This window comes from Caloenas nicobarica, chromosome 2, assembly GCF_036013445.1.
Source record: "Caloenas nicobarica isolate bCalNic1 chromosome 2, bCalNic1.hap1, whole genome shotgun sequence".
Taxonomy (NCBI): domain Eukaryota; kingdom Metazoa; phylum Chordata; class Aves; order Columbiformes; family Columbidae; genus Caloenas; species Caloenas nicobarica.
Window position 1 is genome coordinate 72,884,600 of NC_088246.1, and position 25,976 is coordinate 72,910,575.

General features: G+C 44.8%; 2 protein-coding genes across 2 annotated transcripts; both read right to left on the reverse strand.

Annotated features, from left to right (window-relative positions):
* Window positions 1-552: 552 nt before the first annotated feature.
* Window positions 553-7,769, reverse strand: LOC135985004 (N-acetyllactosaminide beta-1,6-N-acetylglucosaminyl-transferase-like). The gene is made up of 3 exons (XM_065627925.1): window positions 6,842-7,769; window positions 1,885-1,977; window positions 553-743 (listed from the first exon to the last, which is right to left on the reverse strand). Exons 1-3 carry the CDS (start codon window positions 7,767-7,769, stop codon window positions 553-555), a joined length of 1,212 nt encoding a protein of 403 aa, XP_065483997.1.
* Window positions 7,770-9,143: 1,374 nt separating this feature from the next.
* Window positions 9,144-19,455, reverse strand: LOC135985005 (N-acetyllactosaminide beta-1,6-N-acetylglucosaminyl-transferase-like). Its single transcript, XM_065627926.1, has 2 exons — window positions 18,534-19,455; window positions 9,144-9,274 (listed from the first exon to the last, which is right to left on the reverse strand). The coding sequence occupies exons 1-2, from the start codon at window positions 19,453-19,455 to the stop codon at window positions 9,144-9,146; spliced, it is 1,053 nt and encodes a 350-aa protein (XP_065483998.1).
* Between the last annotated feature and the right edge of the window lie 6,521 nt (window positions 19,456-25,976).

Genomic DNA, 25,976 nt, shown 5'->3' on the forward strand with positions numbered 1-25,976 from the left:
GGCAAGTGCAGCAACTTTATTACATTTCCAGTACTTTTCTGTCAGTTCTCTGCAGTAAATATAAGTATCTTTGACAAAATGATATTTGGATATACAGCCATCAGTTGTGTTCCTGTTTTTAAGATCTTGCTGACAGTGACTCCTCACCTTTTTGATTACCAAGTGTGCATAGTTGTCTTTCAGACATGAGAAGTGCCAGGGATGTGTGACTCCATATTTTTATAGAAAAAGTTAGCAATGCCAGTGTAGCAAGATAAAAGCTAGAGCTGGAAAACAGCCCATTAAAAATGGCAAAACTGCAAAGCTCTTCCAGCTGCAAGAGGAGCTTTGCCCTGGTGTCTCTTTTGGGATCTCTTGCACTTTGGCCCCCAGGTGTTAAGTGGAAGGTGAGGTTTGCTGGCAGTGTGAGACAAGCCAACCCAAGCTGTATCTGCAGAACATCCTAAAGAAAATCATCTCGCGAGTTTATGCTTCTGGCACAGCAGAAATTAAGATTGCTGCTGCTATTCTCTTGACAGCTTTTACTGATGTTGTAGCCTGGGGTTTTGCTTGCTAAAAATACCAGTTGGGTTCCACCTCAACCTCACTCTGGGACAAGGTTCTCTGCCGATGTCTCAGCTCCAGGCACTCCACAGTCAGGGGGTATGTTCTGAGCTCAAACTTATTTGCAAACATACAACTGGAGTTAAAAAGCCACTTGAGGTCACCTGTTCCATATATGCAAATGCCTCTAACGTAGTGGCCTGCCAAAAGAAAACGAAAAGAAAGCAATGTCAGAATCAAGGATCCAAATCATTCTTTTTGAGAAGTTTTATCTGCAAAGCCATGATAAATAATCTCCTACACAATAAACATGTTAAAAGGCCTATTGGACATGCAATGGGATGAAATGAAGAAAGTTACTTCAGAATAAATAATGAGTTAAATAAGGAGAAAGTTCAGAAAAGAAGTGTTACTTCTTGAGACTCTTCCTCAGAAAAGACTGAAACACACACGGATTTTTCTTCTGTCAATGAAGAGAAACTGATATTTCTCCTCATACTGAATTTTCCACTGACTAATTCTGGGTGGTATTGGTGTAATTTCACTGATTTCAATGCAGTTATGCTGATGTGAAACTGCTGCAATTGAAGCTGACTGAAGTTCTCAATATTTTTCTCCTCAACACAAACAACTCTGTTGTGGATTAAGAATTCTTGAAATAAAATGCATATCATCAGCATTTTGTTATTCCCTTTCTTGTCCCACTTGGATATGTCAGAAGTAGCAGCAGTATGCAATGTACAAACCAGTGACTGAAAAATTAAGTGTGCCATACAGAAGATTATCTACTGCTAATGTCATGTCATGACATAATGTGACATAGGAAAACTCAAAGCTCAACCATCATTGTCAGCCCACAGCTCCTCAGGCTGTGGCTCTGGCAGCATCGGTGCCCAGCTGGGAGCTGGGAGTTGTTTCAGTTCCCAGAGGACACCTGCCTTGCACACTGCTGCCGAGTCTAGCACATCTCCCAGCCTGGGATATACACATGGGCTATTCCCACCCACCTGCAAGAAAATTCACCCAAGGCCTTCAAGGAAAGAGTCAGCTAACTCATATGAGCCCTAAGCGCCACCAAATACCCCCCTTTCCAAGGCTGATATATTGTATAAAATTCCTGATGCAGAAGCAATTGTTCAAGCTTTCTCACTATTTATACGGCTACTATCATTCACGTATGGACTATGAAAATGAGTCCTTTTTAATATCTTCTCTCCAAGGAAGTGCTGTCTAAAGATTGTCTCACATTATGGTTAGAGGCTGTAGGAGTACAGGAACAACAGCCAAGTGTTTCTCGCTATACGAACAGGAAGAAGAAATGGAGAAAAATGTACACATTACCATGACAACCTCCATGGGTCTCTTCCATATCAATCCACTTCACTGCCTTCAGGTCACCTTCCCATGATGCGTTTGGCATAGAGCCTGGGACACCTGCAATTAGATAACAGAAAATCAAATAATTAGTCCTTTTAACAGGCATGTGTTCAAGTTTATGTCCGCTCTCTGTGACCTTTCTCCGCAGAACTGGGATGAAATACTTAGGAATATGCACCAACAGACACCTGGCTGCTAACCTTGTTGTCAAGTTTCTTCACTGAAAGCAGCTTTCATGACATAAACACTATGTCAGTACAAGAGACCTAAACATTTCATTTGAGAAATAAAATCCCTCTTTTGCAACAGCCTCAGTATGATACTGCGTGCATGTATGATCACTCACCTAGCCTTCCCAACCAGCACTGCCCTCCAAAGGCCATTTGAACACTGGGCCACTGACACATAAACACGTAATACCTTCACGTGAATTTAGTGGTAAATACTGTCTTTTTTTTTTTTTAAGAAAAGAGACTCACAGAACAAATTCAAGCATTATACAACTGGATGAAACTGTCGAACCTCAATTATAGACTATAATATAATAATATGTATAACACTAGGCAGATCACAGGATCTGACTAGGAGATAAGCTGGTAAGAGGCCCTCTCCTTGTCAGTAAATGATCAAGTCCTGCTATAACCTGGCAAATGTGCATTTTAAGTAATTAAGGGGAAAATGCTTAACATTCAGTAGTTGGTATTTGCTGAAGTGTAAACAGGCAACATGCACGCAACATGTAGGGAACTGCTATGAGCCAAGGGAATTCCAGTATCTTCAGCGCAAGGCGGTAACTATAACAGCCCATTGCCATGGGATGAAGTCCTTGCCTTTGAAAGCAAGAGCTGATCAGATAAATACAACTAGGGAAACCTCCTTGCCTGACCTGTGCTGCAGTATCAGATTCAGTTCAGTGAAAGAAGTTTCTTGAAGTACTTCCTAAAACTGTCTTCAGAATACAGAAGAAAAAAAAAAAAAGGCATAAAATAGTATAACAAAAGCTTTCTATGAACCTATCCCTCTCAGTGAGTTTTGTCTTTCTTGTTGGTTCAATCAGTTGTCGGAGAAAAAAACAATGATAGAGACTGTGTAACTGCCACCCCATGTACAAACCACTTATCTGAGAAAAGCTGGAAAAGCCCCAGATTCTCACTGCAGCACAAATACTTGTGTATAACTTATTTGCCTGCTTGGAAGAAACTAACCATCTCTTGTTGTTTCCTGCCCAGACAGCAATGACCATAGTGCTGCCCCCGAGCTATCAAATGGCAGAAGAGGCAACATGTGGGGAGCTAACATGCATGCCAGCAGGCACAAAAATGCAGACATTATTTCTGCTTTCTCCTGATGAGGCTGAAAGCAAAGAAAAGAGACTGAGTTGTGATTTGCTTGAATGCAAAGAATTACTGCAGCGTTACCGCTGAGGAGTACCTGGGACTCACACTTTTTAGCAGACACAGCAGAAGTGCCAGCACTGATGGGTGTCAGAGCCCGGGGAAGAGTGGATTTGTACCAACCCAGATGCTCTCCATGCTCCCCTAAAGCTCAGTCCCAACCCCAGAACCCCCCATAGCGAATAGCCCTCGTCCCTCGCAAAACTCTGCGATTTTTGTCAATCTCTGCTGTACACACAGCAGGTAGGAAGTCTGATAGTGATGCCAGTATTAAGTATTATTACAATTAATCAATACTATTAAACCCTGATAACAATCCAGTCATAGTTGAAGCAAATGTTAACCTGTTTTAACAGCTAAACATTTTCAAGTGGTTTTCCTCCAGATTTTTAATAGGGATATTTAAATCCTGTTATTTGTACTTCCTCCTATTTTCCTTTTAAAGGAAACAGTTACATGAATGACATGGAGAGAATCATGCAGCCTTTTTATGAAAACGTCCTCATAACTTTCGTATTATTATCAGTCGTTTCTACTGACTCTGTATACTGAAAAGATGGCAATTGTCCTCAATGTACAGAGAGATGAGAGTGAAGCCTTTTAGAGCTTGTACCAAATACGTAATAGCACTGGTTTGGATTTGTGGGACATGTGCAAAGACAGGGAACCTAAGCCCTTCAGGTATGATTTTTAACTACAATAGAACAGACATTTTAATCTCCAGTTCTGACCTCTCTAATGCCCTCCTCCTGGTTCTCGTAATTTCACTTAAAATGTATATTAATATAGTCTATTTATTTTGGTGATTAACTACGAGCCTAAATGGGGTGATTTGCCAGCAGTTCTGTAAAGCACGATTTCAGCTGGTGACTGCAGCACACGCAAGAAGCCCTAGGTGCTGAAATGGCAGCTGCGAGACTGTCATCGTCCCAACCTTGGAGTCTTCTAAAAATTAAAGGTGAAAGCAAAGGAAGATTTTGTTACAATTTTGTTTTCTTCTGTTCCTTTCCTGGATGGCAATAAGTATAGTACCGTTACAGTTACTGTAACCGAACAACTATTTCGTTTGTGAAGAACAAACCAGAATGTAAATGAACTCTACAATGTCAAGGAGGTTTGGTTTAGGTGGGTTGGGTTTTTTTGAGAAATTCAATGGGATTAGGTTAAACATCTTTGTTTGTTTGTTTTTCTGTTTGCTTGCTTTTCTCTGTGTTTTTAAGGATAGCTTGTTCCTGCTAAGTAAGGATTTTTTTTTTTTTTTGCAAATACCAAATAATGACTTTTATATCAGATGCAAAAAGGAATGTATGTGCCAACAGCAGAACCACCATAGCACTTTGCCATAAACAGAGATATGTGGCAGGTATAACCAGAACTTCACAACCTTATTTCTTCCCCTTTGTATATTAGGCCATTATCAAATTTAAAAAAAAAAAAAAAAAAAGTGTGCGTTTGTCCTGGGGAAAATTCAGAAAACATTACTCTGTCACAGAAAGCATTAATCTAAAGATTAGACTTTATAAAAGGCAAAAAGAGGCAGTGATGGCAAGGGATAAACACTTTAAATATCCTGCAATGTGCATTAGCATCCCAAATTAAAAATATGTTCACAACAGATGGCACTAAATGTGATCTGTGGAAAGACTTGGAAAATGCTGAGACAATGGGAAAGCAGAAAGATGATGGACGAAACAGGAACAACCCCAGGACATCCACAAAAACACTGGAAGGCTCTGCCTTCCAGGAATACAAAACTACTGACTTCACATTATTCACCCTCTCCCAAATTGAGTAGATGAGGCATTTTTGTAAGTTAATTAAAGAGTGGGGGAAAATGTAGCTCAGCACTGGAAAAAAAAATGATTTACCACATTTTTTTCTAAATATTTGTTTGAATAACTGATTTGAGATTCGGAAGCTGTTCTAGGTTCCTGTTCTGATAAATATGGTTTGTCTGAAAAGTGGTGCTGATGGTGAAAGTTAATATAAACTTTGGCATGAGTTGCTTACTTTACTTTTATCCAGCTCTTATGTCCCACTCCATTGAGATTAACAGAGTTTTGTCTCCAGAAACAACAAGGAGTGAAGAACCACCTTGTGGGAAGCAGTACTGATCACTGCCCTGAAAACAAGTTTGCCACCACCGGGTCTTAGCAACAGCTGCCACCAGAACAGCACCACTTGGGTATGAAAACAATCACAAGTGACTGGGAAGAAATGCCAGCCCCTCCGATGCCTTTTATTTCGTGTCTTCTCTTGGTGCAGAGGTTTAGAGGCAGGAGAGACACTGCTTCAGAGCCTGGACCTCATCCACAGGACAAAGGCAACACAACCTCTTTCTTTGCTAAGCCCTCCCTGGGTTCTTTTGCCATTGCAATTCCAGTGAGAGTCGATCTTCATGTGTTGGCTCCAAGAGGCAGCCCAGTCCCTTCTCTCCTTGCATCACTACCATGTATTATAAGACAAGTATTTGCAGCTCACACAAAATGACCCACTGTGTTGGCATTTCTGCAACATGCACATAAACTGACATTGAGATGGAAATCTTGTAGCAGATTTGCCTTGACCTTCCATGTCCTGTACCTGAGATTCCAGGATCAAACCAACACATCGGTTAAAACCTTGCTGCCAATGGCTAGTCTTCATCAGTCCCCTGACACAGCCTGTGCTTCCTCGTTGTCATCTCTCTCTAGGCAAGGTGACTTCTTTACACTTCTGTGCCCCAAGCTGATCTGAACTTTTCTCCTGCACTTTATAAGCTGGTGCACAGGAGTTTGTACTTCAGAAATCTGCCTGAAATGGTGTACATATCACCCTTAGGAATATAATTCTGCATGACCTAGTTGAAACCCACCATAACTTTTGCTGGACTTTGGGGCTATGTTTGGGAAACACACAGGGCTTGGGGTGGGCCATGTATAGGTGGGCAAGTCCATAGCCTCTCCTCTAGAAGTGAAGGTGTGCAGCCCATCAGTGTGAGAGGGACTCAGAAATTCACAAACCCCTTTGGTGGTTTTTGGAGAAGCAAGATGATACAAGGAAGCACACGAGGGACTAGTGAGACAGAGGGTGGAAGTCAAGTGGTAGCCAAGCTGCTTCCCTGGGTCTTCATGGGACAGGGCAGCTGCTGGTAAGCAGGAAGGAATGTGGCATTCCTGAATCCATCACACTGCAAAGCCCACCACGCCTGGGGACCTCCCTTTTACCCACTCACTGGTGCTGTTCCCATCACAAGACAAGTGAGCCAAATGAATAAATCAAAATCAAGAAGGTTCACTACACCTTCCTTGCTTGCCACTAGTGCTGCCAACACAGGCTGTCACCTGCCTGGGTGTTTCTCCACATGAAACAACGGGACTGGTGACAACCTGCTGGTGGGCACCACTAAGAGCCACAACTGGAAACACCTTCATGGATACATGAACCATGGTGGCCACCACAAAGACCTGGCACCACGCAATGGCCAAGTGGCAGCAATTGCCAGGGTGGCAAGTGCTGGCATGGCAACACCCATGCCTTCCGTGGACCTGGTGTTTTTCCTGGGATCCTGTTGAGTGTCACCCAGAAATGCTCATCAGGGCTGCAGGTATCCTTGGACCAGGTCAGCAGATTGATGGCTTGCCGGTCCTGCAGCACGATCTCCACAAAGGGCTGGGCGATGGCCACAAAGCGCTGGGTGATGGCCACAAAGTGCTGAGTGATGGCCACATAGATGGAGCCAAAGCAAAGGATGATGTTGTGGGGTAGAGGCAGTTTGCACAGCCAAGGGGTGACCAGCCCCAAGGTGTTGTGCCTAGCACCTTCCCTGTCCACATATTTCGTGTGTGTGGTGATGCGAGGAGCCAGTAGCATCCTGGAGGTGATGTTCTTTCCCCCAAAGTCCTTCAGCAGCCAGATGATCTCCCAGTTGGTCTTCAAGGGGAAGTTCTGGCCACAGGTGTTGAGCAGGTAGCACCAGGGCACGGGGGAGGCCAGCAGGTCTCTCATGGAGTGGAGGTCGGCCCGGCGGTGGGAAATGCTGCCACAGACCACTCGCTCCGCCCGAGAGGCCAGAAAGCTGTTGGGGAAGCAGCCCACCAGGCGCTGCACTGCCTGCTGAGAAGGAGCCAACACCTTGGTGTCCACATGGATGTAGCAGATGTTTTGGGGCATGTACACCACCCTGAAGAGCCACTCAAAGGTCTCGAACTCCGTACGCAGAGTCATGATGTAGGCGATGGGGAAGGCAGCCTCCTTGGCCAATAGGGTGCAGGTGATGTGGCGGCTGTGGACAGGCACACACTTCATGGGACTGCAGCTGCTGTCCCTCAGGCAGGGGCTCTGCCTAGCCAGCAGTGAGCCGCACACCCACACCAGCACCATGGCCTCCGGGGACACTCCGCTGCCCACCACTTGACGCCCGCTGTGCCACAACAACATGGCTGCCAGCAGCCCCACCACCCCCGTGTGGCCCATGCTGCCGGCCTCAGCCCAGCCCTTGCTGGCTGGCAGCTCCTGGGCAGTCCCACACCAAGAGGACACCAAGGCAAGGCTGACCCACAAAACACAGTGCTGCAAGCCCCCTCCCACACCCAGGAAGGGCTATCTCACCACCACCCACAGCTGGCCCAATGCCCCAAGGTGCTCCCTGCACTGGCCGCCATCATGGCGCGTTTCCAGACGGATCCCCCAGGTTGGTGCTGCCAGTGCTGGGGACAAGGGGACATGTGCCCTGCAGGCTTGACCTTGTCTTCTGGTGGTGGTCACCACACTTGTAACCCTCCTAGCTGCGTGAGAGGTCCCACTCATAGACATAGGGCTTTACTCCCAGGTTCATCTGCTCTATTTTAGTTCCTTCCAGGTTCTCCGACAGTCAATTATGTTTGTTTTGGGTGGCTTTTTTTTTTTTTTTAAACTTTTGTCATCTTGCAGGACTGCAATAGGGAGAAATCAAGGAGTGAAGCTCTTAGTGTTAGGAGGATGAAGAGAAACTGATGAGCAAACATGGGTAGGATGGAAACAGTCACCTCTTAATCCTGTACAGCAGCAAGAATTTGTCTGACCAGGCTCCTAAGACAGTATGGAAGAACGATTTGCTTTGAAATCCTGGTTTGTCTGTTTTCTTGTTTGTCCTGTAAGACAAGTTCTCCCACCTGTTCATTGGAGGCAGGTGGCTGGTAAAGATATGAGGGAGTCCTCAGATGAAGAGATTTTTCTTTCAAGATGAGACTGAAACACTGAAGGAAAAAAACCCATCACTCCTCCTTAAAAATGTACAAAGGCTCAATTTTGTGTTTTGCTGTCATATATTTTCCTTTCAGTGGGGTATGTGAATGCAAAAATGTGTGGGTGGAGGGGTGAGGAGCTAACTAAAACTCAAGATTGTCAAGCTTTAAAGCAGACCTCAGAACCTGAAGAGAAGGAAATAAAGCTGGGGAGCGGGGGAAATTAAAAAAAAAAAAAAGAGAAGAAGTTTACTTAAAACTACATCCTTCAAGATGGCAGTCTAAAGCAATGCGCACTACCTCCTTGAGCCGTCAGACTGTTGATCATCCTCAAGAGACCTAAACTGCACCTCTTGTGTTGAATCATCTGATGGATAATAAGGAAAGGGTCTCAGTTCTAGTAGCTTCATTTGATGATATGTTTTGAAGGAGGTATTTCTGAGCTGTTATTGACGCATAAACTAACTCTAGTGTCTTTGGCAGGGTTGAAGTCCTCCATCAGAGGAGCTGAACTCTACAGGGCCATTCAGGAAACACCTGCTTCCCGGAGTGGGAGTGGGTGGACCTGTGGGGACATGCTGGGGACTGAGGACTTCCACACTGCCTGCCCAGGCAGGTGCTGGTGTTAGGCTTTGTTGCTCAACATGCTTAATGCAGCTTTAGGTGTGGTCAGATGAATTTGCTTGTAGGTGAAAGGAGTGGACAGGTTCGGGTGGCCTGACTGGAGTTCCCCCTTAGCAAAAACAAGATCAGCATCTGGGAACATCAAGAAAAGTCTCTGTTACTGCAGCTAGACTGAAGTTGAGTTGGTTACATGCATGAGTTGTGACAGACATTACCTGATGCCAGAATTTAGAAAGAAAAACCTTATTCCTTAAATTACTGTCATCTGATTCTTTTCTTCAAGGAGCTGTGCTGTCTGAAGCCTATTACACCAATATCTGATAGTTATGAAGGTCAAGGAGAATAAAGTGAAGGAGTGCCAGTCCATTTGTTAGCTGTGGCTTTTGAAATAGACTTCTTGAAGACATACCCTTGTCCCATCGTCACTAAGCAGTGCTTTAGTGAGAAGGGAACAACTGGTTGTGAGGCAAAGTATTGCTCCTATTGAAAGCAGTACTTAAATTCCAATGACTGCTGATAGCACAGACTAAACCCTATTTTAAGCTACATCTTCTCAGATGAATTATAATATCTGGATGGTGGATAAAGGACAAGACTAATTTTTCAGGAAATTCTACCTTGAAGAAGGTGTATTTGCGATTGCAGTGACTGTGTTGCCACACCTTCCGTTAAGCAGGTTTTGCAAAAAGAGGCTTTGATGATGAGACTACAACAGCTTTGTGGGCATGAGACTCAATAACGGTCACAGGAAAATCCCTGGTTTTTAATAGCTTATTCCTATGAGAAGTTCTTGCTCAATAAGGAAGTCTCATCAAAATAATGAAGAACAGCAACAAGAGAACAATGATTAGTTATGCGAGTAATAATGCAGACATAGATATAAAGTATTTTTTTTCTAGAGCAAGGAAAAGGAACAATTTTAGCAGGCAGAACAGAAATGCAGTGGTACATATTAATATAACGCATGTTTTGCACAGAAGGTTGTTCCAAGAGACCGTCTACAAATGACAGTGGGATGGAGAGTTACTAAAGTTAGTAAAGTAGTTATGAATTATTAAGTTGCTGTAGTGAGTTCAGTGCAGGCTAAAACATTTGAAATAAATAAACAAACACACAAAAATGGTTCTGTTTGTACAAGCAAATGGCCATATAAAAATGTAAAAATAAAGAACTGGCTAATGTGATTGATTAATGTGCTAGCAATGCTACTCAGAATTTTCTTGTATTACTCTTGCATCTCACACTCACATCCAAGGCATGTGAACGAGATGTTCCTTGAGAGACTCCGGTTCTAATTTGAATGTGAAACTAATGCTTCAGATAAACTGCAGTGAAATTTTAACAAGGAGAACTTCATCCTGCTTTGGGAGAGATGAGGAGATTCTGAGTCTTCACACTGAGACAGACAAGATACGCAGCTGTTCCAAAAACACTTAAAATTGTGGTAGGCACACAGCTGGGTGAATCCTTGGAACAGCGGGCGTGAGCTAGAATGCAAAATCATGTTCTCTGGATGGGTTCCCAATTTCCATGTCAGATTAGCAGCCACGGGAGAAAGAACCTCACTCAAAGAGGTTGAGGTTGCTAATGTCCCCAGGTGCCTGTGCTCAATGGGAAGTTACTGGAGGCCCTGTGGTTCTGTGATCTGCCCATTCACATCCAAGAGTGGTCTGGGTTTCCAGTCTTGCACAGGACACTGTGGGCCACCCCTTCTGGCAATCAGCTATCTCATGTTCACATTGATGCAAAAGTTTGCGTAGTTTTGCAGCAGAAAGTGATGGCATGCGGTGTGCTCAATGTCCCTTTCAGGCTGGCACAAGAGCAAAAGTGACATGGTTCTCCTTTTCCCGCTCCCCCTCTCTGGGACACATGACCCACAGCTAGTTCCCGTTCTACAGGCTTCTTGAAGAAACCAGGAATAAAAATGATTCTGCCCTGGCACTCTCCCTGCAAACCCCCAGCTTCTCTTATGCTAAATGACTGCCAAGCATGACTCTTTATCTCTGTGGAGGGATGTGCATGACCAAGGCACGTCCCAGAGGCAGGACCATACTGTCTGTGGGTGGTCAGGTGAATTTTGTGCTGGCCAGAATGAAAATGAGGAAGAGAGTTGCATTACTGTGGCTAACAGCTGGCATGGCTGCTAACCACCCTGCACTCTGTATAAGGGCAAAGCACCCCAGAATTGTTGCTGTTGCATTCTGCAGTGACAGGAACCAAAGAATTACAGAGCATGGCACCACTGCTACATTGCCGGCATTCAAGGAGAGAGAAAGGAACCACGTGTTAGAATCTTTTCATAGAAGCTTAGAAGGGCAGCCCTAGCATGGCAGGATGCACCTGCAGCCTCACTTAGTTGCTGGAACATAACTGAGTACTCGTACAGGTCAGGGAATGATTGGGTGATTTCTGTAATAGCCAGTTGCTACACACAAACATTCTCTTGCAGCTCATAGCCTGAGGGGGTTGCTAGGGATTTAACAGGTCTTACCATGGGACTGGCAGTACTCATTGCATCTGTACAAAGTGAAGACCGGTGCCCTGGACAAAGTGATCCCCCAGCAGCCCAGTGTGTCCCCACTCTCACCTGCCATACATGTATCTGAGTTGGAGACATTGGTACAGAGGCTGGGGTGAGGTAGAAAAAGCAGTGTGCCTGGGTGTGTGTGTTCTCTTGCTGGGGTTTTTTTGTGATATTCAGGAGCGAGGATCCTGGGTGAGTGCCAGAACCTGCAATCTCCTGCACTTACCACGAAATAAGAAAAGCAATAGGAAAGGGAACATTGAAAAACAAATGAGAGCTGAACAAAGAAGTTCAGCCCAGTTCAGGTGAAAGATGGAGAGCAAGGAAAAAGTACTGAGGCAGGAGAAATGTTGTAGAGATAAGAAAGGACCAACCAGACTGTGGAACAACTGTTGTTCAGCAACTGTGGAAGCCCAGGCATCACCTGGCTACTTAAGCAACATGAGCCCTTGGCATTTTGGAGTCTTCTACTGGCACAAACTTGCCAGTGTGCACTTTAGAACCAGCACTGTGCTTGGCAGTGGTGCAAGGCTGTTCCCTGATTCGGATCCCTCTGTCCCCCTGAGATGCTGCAGTGCACTAGATGTGCTGCTAATACACAACTTCTGGTTTGATTCCACCAGAGAAGGGATCCAGCCCTCATCCACTAAGATCATTATCGGAGTAATAAAGCAAGTGCACAGTCAGAGGGAACTGTTGGAAAGAAATCACTTCAGAAACACATTGCTGCTCCCAACTAAAACGTTAATCGTATAACTACAATCAGCAAAGGAAACATGTCTCTGCAAAGTAGGGTTCAAAGCACTGTGTCCTGTCTGTGCAGCAATGCAGTGCCTTTCAAAGGCATACCAAATAGTTGCATGATGGTGATTCCTCAACCGTTTTCCCCAGTGACAGTGCCAGAGGAAGCGTATTCCTGAAGTTCTCACTGCTCATGTTCATGGCTCTGCATAGGCCTCTCAGTTGTGTTAATGCAAGTTCCATGGAGCCACACAGTGAAACCTGGGGGCACAGCACCCTGCTAGGAATAATTCTTCCCCAAAAGCATCAGAGTGCAAGTGCAAAACCTGTTTTCTCCTAGTGATAGCTGGGTTTCGTGTTATGCCTAGACTGCTTGTAGTATTTGGCCAGCTTGGATATCGCAATGCAACACTCCACTGTGCCTTTCCAGTGTGCTCCCACAAGAGTTGTTCCCAAACTTATCTGCTTCTCCACCCAATTTCTTGAGTCTTGACTGCAGTTTGCTCTTAAATCCAGCTGTAGCTGTGGCCCCAGATGTAGCAACTCCTGCCCCTGGGAACAGAGAGGTCCTTCATATCTGCTAGCAAACAGAGCAAAGGGCACATCAGGCCTGGCTCTGGCCAGAGGTGCTGGAGAAGAGGATGCTCTGCCAGCATCTGTTGATGACTAAATAGCCAAGACCTCATTTGGTTTTCAGTGGTACAGCATCTCCATGCATGTTGATTAAGTTTTGAAGCTAAAGATGGTGACTTAATGCACCGCTGTCGGCATCGCAAGGCAGAAGCTGTTGCACGTACTCCAGTAAAGCAAGTCACCCTGAGCACAGCTGCCACCCAGAGCAGCTGGACAAGGGAAGGATAAGAAAGGTAAAAAAGGCAACACCACGGGTGGGTTTAACAGGTTGCAGTAACAATTCTACTCTCTTTTTAACAAGGCAAAGAGGACAGAGGCAAACTTGCCAAGAGGTTGTTGGAAAGGACTGTGGTAAAAGCCTCACGTAGTAACGGCAGTGCGATGAACTCTCTGGTCTGGATAAAACAGGACCTTCTTGGCACGCCTGAATTTGGAAGAAATTCCCTAAAATGAAACCTGAACGAGAAACTTGAAAAACAGGTGCAGGGAGGTAGGAAAGAGACTTGCTTCGCAGGTGCACAAGTGTGTTCAGTCACAGGGTTGAGAGAAAGAATCAGGATGATGCTTAAAGTGCTCTGCGAGATAAGCCTCTTACCTAAGTACATATTGCTGGCCTGTGGAGATTTATTCCCTGTCCCTGAAACACGCTGGCTCTTCATTTCCATAACCACCAAGCCCCTTCAGTCCTGCCAGCACAGCCATTTCACAGAATCCCAGAATGTTAGGGATTAGAAGGGACCTCAAAAGATCGTCTAGTCCAATCCCCCTGCCAGAGCAGGAACACCCAGATGAGGTTACACAGGAAGGCGTCCAGGCGGGTTTTGAATGTCTCCAGAGAAGGAGACTCCACAACCTCCCTGGGCAGCCTGTTCCAGTGCTCTGGCACCCTCACTGTGAAGAAGTTTCTTCTCATATTTAAGTGGAACCTCTTGTGTTCCAGCTTGAACCCATTACCCCTTGTCTTACTGTTGGTTGTCACCAAGAAGAGCCTGGCTCCATCCTTGTGACACCCACCCTTTACATATTTATAAACATTAATGAGGTCACCCCTCAGTCTCCTCTCCTCCAAGCTAAAGAGACCCAGCTCCCTCAGCCTTTCCTCGTAAGGGAGATGCTCCACTCCCTTAATCATCTTCGTTGCCCTGCGCTGGACTCTCTCCAGCAGTTCCCTGTCCTTCTTGAACTGAGGGGCCCAGAACCGGACACAATATTCCAGATGAGGTCTCACCAGGGCAGAGTAGAGGGGGAGGAGAACCTCTCTCAACCTGCTAACCACCCCCCTTCTAATGCACCCCAGGATGCCATTGGCCTTCTTGGCCACAAGGGCACAGTGCTGGCTCATGGTCATCCTGCTGTCCACCAGGACCCCCAGGTCCCTTTCCCCTACACTGCTCTCCAACAGGTCGTTTCCCAACCTCTACTGGAACCTGGGGTTGTTCCTACCCAAATGCAAGACTCTACACTTGCCCTTGTTATATTTCATTAAATTTTTCCCTGCCCAACTCTCCAGCCTGTCCAGGTCTCACTGGATGGCAGCACAGCCTTCTGGCGTGTCAGCCACTCCTTTGTAGGACTATGCAGTGATCCAGGGCAAGGACTGATTGCAAATAAACTCTTTTAGGTTTCCAGACTAGTGTTAACACAGATCATTTAAGACAGAAGAATCATCTGTATAAATGAACCTGGTGCCAGCAGCACCTAGTAGAAAGGTCAAAGTAGAAAACAGATGCTATTTTTATAGGATACTGCAGTAAACTACCTGTGGCATACAGATGACATTTGTTCTTCAGACTATGACCTAGCCCTTTTAACCTATCTATTTTGGCTTTGATGATGCACTCTTGAATGTTTCCTTAAAGCTTACTTGTCAGTTGGAGGGTGTGAATGATATAATCTTTAAGATTAAAGCAGACAAAGCTGTGACTTGTTTCACTGTGATCAATGTGAGAGAACTTCTCATAGGTAAAAGCCTTAGCACGAAGACCTGGGCATGTGAGTTTTAGACAGGCAACGTTTGTAAGAGTGCTATAACCTATGGGACTTTAAAGTTTGTAGTTCCATACCCTCATTTCCTAGAAATATATCTTAAATGCAATAACAAAAATCTGTTCCATTAGCAGTGTTGGATTCCCCAAATACATCTCCTGTTTGTATTGGGACAAAAATTGTACAGAAACTGTTGATTCTGATAAAACATCTGTAATGCCTTTAAATATTTCTGTCCTACTCTTCCAAGCTCAGATATTAAAAAATGCCTGTATGCAGGTGATGTTGTAGAAGGTGGCTTAAGCCAGGCTCATGGCTCATCATCACTGCAAGGAGAAGGTCTGTCTCCTGTTCCTCCTCCTCTGCCCATTTTCCTCTCATTTTTACTCACATCTGTACCTTCGCCCTCAGCTTTTTTGTGTGCTGACTTCCGTGCTGGCCAGATTCTTCAGCACGTCCATTCAGTTCACAGAATCAGAAAAAAAGTAGATTGTTTTTCTTCAGATCTAGTGAGGTGAACTGGCAAAGCTCCTGGCACAGGTTTTCTGGGCAGGAGGGGGTGAGAAGGGATGAGCAGGAAGCAGGAGAAATTTTCCTATTTTGGCAACAATGAACTTTCAGAGGTCAGCTGTCTTGAAGGCCCCTTAGTGAAGGAATGGGGCTAGTGCAGAAATGACAGTGCAACCACACTCCCTTATTCTGCAGGGAGCTAATTCTGAAAAAGCAGTTTAGTGCAGTGCATTAGACTGGGAGTCAGGTGTCAGCAGTCCAGTGCCGGCTTTGCCCATGGTATGGTATAAGAAACTAGGAATATAATTTTGCCACTTTCTGCCTGCTTCTTTGAATGGGAAATAATAGCGCTGATAGCCCTTGTAAAGTGTGTTGGTGTCTCTGAACAAGAAGTGTTGCTATTACTTCTCCCGACTTTTTTATTTTCCCACTTGAACAATGTGTAAGTTACTAGTAGACCAATGTATGTGTGTGTCAATGTACATATCGCTATGTACCCTGAGGGTTTATCACCTGAGACTGACTGTATCCTGAGTCATGCATATACTGTGACCCTATCCCGTGAAAGCGAGGACAGGACTTTGGCTTGGAAGAGGATTCAGTAAGGCTGCCCTGAAGGACTCAGTAGCATGGACTGAGGATGCACACCCCTCCTGTGGGGACCAGAACCTCCTTTCTGCTCTACGTGAGCAGAGAGGGGAAAGGTGGCCCAGTGGCTACGCTGCTGGCCTGGAATGTGGCCACTAACCAGCACTGTGGTGGTACACCCTTCTTGTGCAACCTGGGGGAAGTGATTTAGGGCCAGTCACTTCAGGCCTACATACTTTGCAAATACTTTCCCTTAGTTTCCCCATGCTTCTCTTCCTTATCTGAAAAGTGACTTTCAAGAATTTTCTGTCACACAGGAGTCATGTGGGAGATAAGTGGCCTGCGATAAATACCAAAGATAAGTTAAGACTGTAATTTGAAAACCAACAGAATGGCAATTGGAAGTCTCTAACCTTTAGGGAACTAAAGAAAATCTTGGTTTTCATTGCATGGCTCTGGGTAATCAGCATGTCGTTTTAAGATTTGGGGACCAAACATTGTTTTTTGATATTTTGATTGAACTGTCATAGGTCTCTGAAACTACAAATATCTGTTTGGCTTAATTCTTTCATGTTATGCTGTACATTGAAACTGGTCCTTAAATAATCTCTGTGCTTGCCTGGAGACCTTCAGCTATTTGTTCTAACAGCTGGACCACTGCTTTGACACTTTTATCTCCCTTTGTACACATGAAAAGCTAAAAGGAAGTGGCTTGGCTGAACTTGGACAAAAGATTTTCGTTAGAGCCAAGAACAAATTCCCAGGCTAACACCCCATGCACTGAGAGGGAATTCTCACAGCAGAGTTGCTCAGAACTCTAGATCTGACTCAGATACACTCAGGTGAGACACTCCATGCTGGGCTTACAAATTTGGATTCAAAATCCTGGACAACAGCAGCCCTGAATCCTGAGTACATCTGTGAGAGCTGCATGGCCACTTTTGTTCACCCTGAAGTGATGGCAGGGAATAAAGGAATAGGGAGGAAACAAGTCTGCTGTGGAAATGTTTCATCTTTTTTTGGATTCTTCTTTCAGATATAAAGAGAACAAACACAAAAGAAATGCTACACCAATGTGCAACACTGGAAAGTGTACAATGATGATCATGAAGACAAACAATTAAATACAAAGCCTACATAAGCTACACAGTGCAGCACAACAAATGGCATCCATCTAAAGCTTTCTGACTGTGGAGAATGTATCTGGTCCCAGGTTTATTGCTTCTGAGGCAATGGACTACAATAAGATCACAGCAACCAGCTTTCTGGAAAAGTCAGCTAGCTACAAATAATATATGCTGACGATTATACCATAATTAATCAGTAACCATTTGTGCATCTTGTGCATACTGGTTGTAAAATATAGTTATCAGAATAGCAAGCACTATTCTCAGAAAGAGTTATGTGATAATTTGAAAGCAGACTGGCCTTGCAAAATGGACCCACAGTCTGCTGCTTAGGTTAAAACAGACATGCTCTGCCTCTCTGTTACTGCTCCTTGTTTTTTTCATTCCCCACATGTTATAGCAGGGAAAGGATGGGAAGGTAAAAAAAAAAAAAAAAAAAGGAAGGAAGAAGAAATTTATCCTTACTTCCGTTCCTCATATCCCTGCTTTGGGCTGCTGTGAAGCTCTAGAGATTCAGAAGCACTAAAGTCCTACCAAATGCTTCTAAAAGCAATATACATGGGGGAGAAGTCCTGTGCATCTTCTGACCCTTTTCCAGTTGTATGAACAACATAAAATTACTTGTAAGTACATAAGGTAAAGCTGAAAATACTGGCTCTGATTCTGTTTCTCTGAACAAATCTTTGATCCTGTACAATGGAGTTAGGCAGCCATCATGAGTACTTTTTTTTTTTGCAGGTGTTACAGGAGAGCTGATGTGTGTGCATGTGTTTGTGCCCAAAGAAATGCACATGAAGACTAGAAGCCTGAACTCAATTTTTCTGGCTGTGTAGCAACAGATAGAGAAGGAGGAATTAACTGCTATTTGTGGAAAAATAAAATTTCCCCCAGCAAAATGAAGGTCTTGTAGAAAACACCTTCACTACAATGCTTACATAGCTTACCTGTTTTAATTTTTATTCCTTCTCTTTTCTTCATCTCAATTTTTACAAGTCAAAAGCTCGAATCAGCTGAAATCTCCAAGGATTTCAGTTTGAACTTAGATCCCCTGAGCTTCCTCCTGCTCAGACACAGAATGATAATGCACATCCTGCATGGCACAGTCATCCCTCCTTTAAGTGGTGAGAAAAGTCAAGTAAGATTCTTTGACAGATCAGCCACTTATGATCCAATTAAATTTTTTGTCTAGGCTTTGTCAAAATCAGCCTCAGATATATGCCTCTGTGTGTGTGTCTGCGTGCACATGTGCAGCTACAGGAAATGAAAGTGAAGGTGCACTCACCCGGGATCCTGTTGAGTGTCACCCAGAAGTGTTCGTCGGGGCTGTAAGTATCCTCAGACCAGGCCAGCAGATCAGTGGCGCGCTGGTCCCGCAGCACGAACTCCACGAAGGGACGGGTGAGGGCCACGTACGCGGAGCCGAAGTAGATGGTCATGTTGTGTGGCGGGGGTGCCTTGCGCACAAATGTCCACAGCATGAAAGAAAAGAAAGAGTATAATTGCTCCCTGTGCACGTACTTGGTGCGTGTGGTGATGTGGGGGGGCGGCAGCCCCCCAGGGGTGATGTTCTTCCCCCCAAAGCCCTTCAGCAGCCGGACGATCTCCCGGTTGGTCTTCAACGGGAAGTCCTGGCCGCAGGTGTTGAGCAGGTAGCGCCAGGGCACGGGGGAGGCCAGCAGGTCTCTCATGCAGTGGAGGTCAGCCCGCAGGCGGGAGATGCCAGCGTAGACCACCCGCTCCGCCCGGGAGGCGAGGAAGGCATTGGGGAAGCAGCCCACCAGGCGCTGCACTGCCTGCTGAAAAGTGGCCGGCGCCTTGGCGTCCACGTGGATGCAGTAGATGTTTTGGGGCATGTACACCGCCCTGAAGAGCCGCTCAAAGGTCTCAAACTCCTTGTGCAGAGTCATGATGTAGGCGATGGGGAAGGCAGCCTCCTCAGCCGATAGGGCGTGGGTGATGTAGTGGTTCTGCGTGATGTACTCCGTGCAACTGGATTCTCCGAATGATGTCTTTAAAGCGTTTTCCTTCAGAAAGTACACCTTGTCTTCAACAAGTGCTTTACAGGCTTCTTCTAAAGTTGAACTCACCGAGAAGTTCAGCCTCTGAAGAGATTTTTGTGCATGCAAGTTAACAGCATAGAAAACAAATGGAAGTGAAACACCGAGAATCAGGACAGCGAAGAAGCAATATCTGAGTGTATACATTGTTGCTCAGAAAAAGAGTCTTACTTGAAATATTGCAAAGTCAGATCAGACACTGCAATCAGCTTGCTTTGCTGGCTGTGCTTGCTTTCTGCTGGAGAACGCATGCGTCTGTCTGACTCATAGTATGCAGCTGCTGTCCTTACTTTCAATATTAATAGTTTCGTAGTCATCATTGATGTGAAAGCAACATAAGTAGTGAAAAACTTGCAGATGGATGCTCTCCACAGCACCTTGGAGATTAAAGAGACACATTGCATAATTACTGGCTTGGCAATGAACAATTAATTCAATTTACGGATATGTTCTTAAGTGCTCCCTCCTCACTCTTCCTGCATGTATCATATAGCTGTAAAACTTCCTGTTTGTGCATGTGATGGGAAACCTCATATTCACCTCTTGTATCCTTCTAGTTTGTTTTTACTTATAGGAACTTTTTTTTGAACCACCCAAGTGTATCAGTCGTCACTGCTTCAGAATTAAAAAAGGCTTGTTCAGCACACCGTGCTACTGTGTAAGGCCACCAACACTCACATACAAGAAGAAGGAGATTCATTTTTCCTCTGTGTAGAATTATATCAGAGCCATCAGGTTTTCGCAGCAATGTTTTCTTTATTTGTAAATTTGAAATCCACCAAATAGTTTCTGCTAAGTGCCATGGATGAGTTGTGATGAGCTCCGGGCTTACATCCATCACAAGGAACTGGGTTAGCGAAACCTGCTATTTAAACTACTTAAGTTAATCTTAGGCTTTCTGATCAGACATTCTTGTTCCTAAGAACCATACATAAATTGGGTATAACAACATATTTATGCAATGAGAGCTTTTGGCACAGCTCTGACTAAAGGGAAATACTTGGTAGCTCTCCCTCTTCCAACTCTAAGTCTATTCATGCGGACCTGCTGCCATAAGACGGCATGTTCAAAGCATATAAACTTTGTCCAACATCATGTCATTTTGCTCCAATATGAAGCGATACTGAGGCAATATCAGGAGATCTGAGATTACACCAATAAATGTTTTGACTAGGCAGTCCAGCATGCTACAAAAGCAGAAATACCATCACCTATCTCCCAGCTCATGCAGACAAGGCACCTCAGGTGCTGGCAGGTCCTTCCCAGAAGCTGCACTTTCCTCCCGTCCTGGCCCCAAAACACTCTCTGGGAGTTTCAGTTCAAACAGATCTAAGGCTGCAAGCAGTGGCTTCAACCCACAGGGTACAGTCACAAGTTGTAATGAGGAGAGTAGCAGTGGAGAAACCTTTTAAGAGCTGGAGGCTAGATTGTCTTCCAAGTGAGGCCCTTGTGCAGGACAGACCTGGCAGTCAAGCTTACCTGTTGGTGGCAAGCAGCAGAGCAGCTTCTCACCAGGGTGTCAGCAGGGACGGGTAGGGACAGCTGTGGTCACACTGGAGATCCCGTGCAGCCTTCTTCGTGGACACCAGTGCCTTCAGAGGGAGAAGAGCTCCTGTGGAGCCAAGGGGCTGGAACAGAGGTGTGCAGGGCCCCAGGGAGTAACAAAGACTTGTCTGATGCTGCTGAGAAATCATCTGGAAAATGCTGCCACAGCCCAATAGCACAGCTCATTAAAAGAGGATTCAGAGAGATGAGCAGATGCTGAGCAGAGGCCACTGTCCAAGTCCAGCAAAGAAATGCACAGTGAACACCACCATGAAGGGAAAATATGTCCTGGCTCAGTGACTGGTGAATGCTGTCACGAGGTACACAGATCTGCCTGCAGTGCTTCAAACCACTACTCCTTCCTAATTTGACTGTTACAGTGAATTACATCCAAAAGTGAACAACATTTAACCGCCTGACACCTCAGTAACACAAACTGCCATCATCACAGGTGATGATAAAGCCAGCAGCCTCTGCCTTTCCACAGACCATTTTGTTCAACATCTTCCCACCTGCTCACTGGCTGCAAGACCACTTTTTCCCCTGTGACATGGTCTTAACATGAGACCTCCATCCAGCTAGAGTTAGGAAAATGTGTAAGAAGGAAAACAGGGAGCGGGTGCCAGCATTCCTGCAGGAGCCAGGATTTCCTTGGGGAAGTCTCAGTTAGGGGAAGAGAACACAGGTAGTTTTTCCAAAGTGCCAAAGGCTGAGATCCTCCAAGGCATTTAGATGTCTTTGAAACTGTCTGCCCAAATGCTTTTAAAACTCTAATTTAGGCACTGTGTAACCTACTATACAGCCAGGCAGACTTTTTAGAACTTAAAAAATATATATTTATACATGTGTGCGTGTGTTTATGGAGACTGGTTTATCTTAGGTGCTGAAGTTTGCATTACTACTGTGGCCGTAGCAAACAAGTAAGCTATGTGCAGAAAACAAGAGAGAGGCCTGCTCATCATAGGAGTGAAATATAAGACTTAACTTTTCCATGGTGTCTTTGCATGCTTGGTGTTACTTCTTAATCCTAGTGCCTCAGTTCTCTGGCACAGTTGTATTTAAAAACCTGAAAACATGCATGCAAATGATTGCTATGGAAAACCAAGCTCTCAAAACTTTTGTGTTTTGGTTTTGTTTCAGGTTTGTTTGTTTGTTTGTTTTGTGTCAGTTTTGTTTGTTTGTTTGTTTTTAATAGTTCTACCTTGTGCTGATCCTTGTGAAATAAGATCCATGCCTTGGATTATAGCCAGAAATCACAATAGATAGAGAGAGAGAGAGAGAGGGAGAGAGAAAGAGTAGGGAATCAAAGAAGTAGAGTGTACACATCACATAAGCCACCTCAATGGAAAAGCTCTTTCTCAGTTATTGGTGAGCTATAGATTTTACAGACTCATCTGAAGCTCAGGTGGAGAGAGAAGCCAAATCTAGATGTAAATCTGAACCATATTATGGCAAATGCCAGTGGAAAAGCATCAAGGTAGCAGGAGACCTCGTGATCCTCATGGCTTCTCTTGTTGTGGTTTTACTGGACCTCAGCATATTTTGTGTTCAAAACCAGAGTTACTGGACAAAAGGGAAAATCAAATTTACCATGCTATTTGACATAGGCTGCATAAGAGGCGTCTGTGCTGGTACAGCTAAAACTGCTGCTGACGGAGACTTGCAGTGCGGCTCCTTTTTATAGTTCCCTGGACCTGCATTTTAGCAATTCTCATTTTAGTATGAGAGAAGGTCTTGGTGTGGCTCCTGTAGCGAAAACACACTCCCCAGTAAGATTAACAATTGAAATGCCTTCCCGGTGGGTAAATGGGAACAGACCTTTCCAGACACAGAGCGTATTATCTTAGGAATATAGTTAGTACTCAGTAAACTGCTCCTGGCCTTAATCAATATAGATAATAGGTTTCAGCTGATTTGTCAGCTAATTAAAAAGCAAGATGCACAGGCTTTGCACATCAGGTTTGAGTTCCTGTTTGGCCTCGGTTAGTAGTGACAAACATTACACATTTCACGTCTACTTGGAGTCACTTGGCATTTTCTGTTCTATTGTTAGGACAAAAACTTCTGTATCATGACACTCCTTTTCATGACCCTTGCATGCAAAGCTGTCAGTCTGAATTGTCAGCGTTGTTACAAAAACAGCGAGGCCGTTGTGAGCTAACAATTTCTGCCCAGTGTGGTTTTTCTGGTTAGGAAATGCGGGTAGCCGCAAGTCCACTGTTTTGTGCCCAAGTAAAGAATCTCCTCCTCCCTCACACCTTCTTGCACTAAGATTAATTTTCCCAGGTCTCGTGCTGCTCTGGGATGCCGTGCAATGAGCACAGTCTCTTCAAAACACCGCTCTTGGAGCAGCCCTGCCTGGAAACTATTTTCTCTAACACGTGCATTACTCACATGCCCTGCCTGAGCTGGAAGGTATATACATACTGTGGAACACCGGGAAAGAGAAAGCAGCCTCAGCACAATAACAGTTAACGTTTATTCCTATCTCTTCTGCCCTCTCTTTTTTTCCTGTTCAGAGCAGCCCCTGGCATTCCTGCACTTCCCAGCCAGCCACAACCTGACTGTTCAAAGAGAAGAAAATACAAGCCTACCTGAAACAGGAGCTCCCAGGCAGACGCACTGACACCGGACAGTCACAACGCAGCAGCACTTGCAGCGAATGGGAGGAGAGATGAAATGACACATCAAGGCAAACGCTGTCTCAGCTCACATGGTCCAGTGAAATAATGGAGTAATCTAATCGTACGCAGTCAGTGAGCACATCTGTCTACACAAACAGCAGGGGCCGGACAAGACACCATCCCGTCTGCTTTTGTCTTGCCGTGCTCCGTGCTCTCAAGCTCCAGAGGCAGAGCCTCTTATACTGCGGGAACTTCACTGCTTGTCTGAATTTGCATTAGACTTTTAGATATAAAGGTTTCAGGAATAGGTAAGCTGCCTAGTCTCTAGCAGAGCACATTTTGCAAGTCAGACTTGCAAATGATCCAAAGCAGAACACTCTACTCCTCCCTTCTCCAATTAATTTCAACAGGGACACGTACTCACCTCTGTGTAAACTACGCCTCATCAGCTGCTCAGGAGCAACAGCACGGCATTCTCTTCCCTGCTCGTTTATCCTCCTGCGCAGAGAAAGCAAGACATAATTAAACCTGTCCTAATAGAGGATAGACAAGCTGTGGTGGTGAAGCTGGTTTTCTTCTGTTTAATATGACTGGATTTTATAGGTGGCACTGGTGTAGTCAAGGCATGGAGAGAGATCCGTTTTCTTCTGCAGACAAATGTACAGGTTAGTGTACAGTAAAGTACAAATCCTAGAATAATTTTGGTTATAAGAAACCCTTAAGATCATCTAGTCCAATCATAACCTAGCTCTAGCACTAAACTATGTCCCTAAGAACCTCATCTATGCATCTTTTAAACACCTCCAGGGATGGTGACTCAACTGCTTCCCTGGGCAGGCAGTGCTTCACAACCCTTTCCACAAAAAAATGTTTCCTAATATCCAATCTGAACCTCCACTGGCGCAACTTAAGGCCATTTCCTCTTGTCTTATCACTTGCTACTTGGGAAAGGAGACCAACACCCTCCATGCTATAACCTCCTTTCAGGTAGTTGTAGACAGTGATAAGGTCTCAGCCTCTTTTTCCAGGCTAAACCACCCCAGTTCCCTAAAACATGTATACGTGCAGCTATTATTTGCACTGGAGGAGTGTCCAAAGGTAGCTTACACTGGATTTTGCAAACATCTGGGCACTTGCTAACTGTATAAGCATGAAGCCAAGGTGTTCCCCTCAGTGGGTGAAGTGGGGCAGCTGGTGTCAGACCCTTAGGGAGGTGCCAGGTCCAGGGCAGTGTCTCTGCATGGCCAGGGACCCACTCCCAGCTGCAGGTGCCTTAGCAGCTTGAGGAACAAAGCAACTCCATTTGCAGGTTGGGATTGACCTGCTCTGCCAAGCAAGGCTAACCACAGCCTTGCTGCTTGTACACATATCTGGCTACGCCAGAAGGAGCAGCTATATGGATCACTCCTTTCATTTCTAATGGCTCCACTAAACATTTAGCATTATTGTGCTCTTTATTCTGGCAATATGAGTTTTTGCTGGGTGTGAAATGAGCAGAGAGTCCCTGGGGATCTAGAAAACATCACCTGTCAGGAATGACTGAAAAATATATGTAGTTATTTTATCATTAAAAAGAAAAAAAAAAGGCAGAAAGTCTTCAAATATGCAAAAAAGTAAAACGAGAAGCAAATCTTGGTGCAAATAGGAAGGGAGTAGCTGATTTTCCCTCTTCTCTGTGCATAGAAGGAGAACTAATCATCTTAGATAACATCAGAAGAAGTGAAGATCAGACATTAGGGAAGCTTTGTAGTGATAAACAGCTAAATGTGGATTAGATTGTCTGGAGAGGCTGGAATTTTCCTGCTAATGGTTTTCAGGAGCAGGTTAGGCGTAGCTTTTTCAGCAGTTTTGCAGGTCATACTGGTCCAGACCCAGTAATTTTCTAGGTCTTTTCCAGGTGTCTTTCCTATGATTGTCTACATTACAGAATCACCTAGCTTGGCTCTAGCTGGGCTGGGGATCCCATTACACTCAGGAACTGTAACAAAAGGACTTTGTCATCATTTAGAAATATGCGCATCATTTCTTCTAATTACCATTAGCATTGCAATTTGGGTAAGCTCAGGACAGTCCTGGAGCACTCTAGGAGGAAAAGCATTTGTATGATACTTTTGTGACTCATCCCAAGAATAAAGAAAAATAATTTAACAAATGATAAATCTGTAACTGTTTACCTATTAATGGGTATTTCACCTCTTATGTCTTTTCTCATCATAACACAAATTACCTGGATGCCTGTTCCATCACTTTGCTTAGTTTTCTTTTGGTAAATTATCAGGATCCCCTTTCCCACCAGTTGTGAGCAACTGTGAGGTACCACCTGGTTTGTGAAGCTCCAGAGTCTCCCAAAGGGCCTTAGGATTTAATATGTGCCCACCACACTGCACTCTGGGTGTGCTCGGGAGATAATTGTAGATATCCATTACCATTAGAGCCTGGCAGGTTCTTAGTGAGTCATGACAAACCACTGGCAGAAGTAACTTGTGACAAGTGACAAAC

What these genes read in the sequence shown, in the direction of transcription:
- LOC135985004 (XM_065627925.1), bottom strand. Translation starts at nt 7,769, where the DNA reads ATGGGCCACACGGGGGTGGTGGGGCTGCTGGCAGCCATGTTGTTGTGG. An exon ending in GATCCCAGGAAAAACACCAG is followed by an intron (nt 1,978 to 6,841) that starts GTCCACGGAAGG and finishes ATCTAATTGCAG; the next exon opens with GTGTCCCAGGCTCTATGCCA. An exon ending in GACCCATGGAGGTTGTCATG is followed by an intron (nt 744 to 1,884) that starts GTAATGTGTACA and finishes TTCTTTTGGCAG; the next exon opens with GCCACTACGTTAGAGGCATT.
- LOC135985005 (XM_065627926.1), bottom strand. Translation starts at nt 19,455, where the DNA reads ATGTATACACTCAGATATTGCTTCTTCGCTGTCCTGATTCTCGGTGTT. An exon ending in GACACTCAACAGGATCCCGG is followed by an intron (nt 9,275 to 18,533) that starts GTGAGTGCACCT and finishes TGATGTTCCCAG; the next exon opens with ATGCTGATCTTGTTTTTGCT.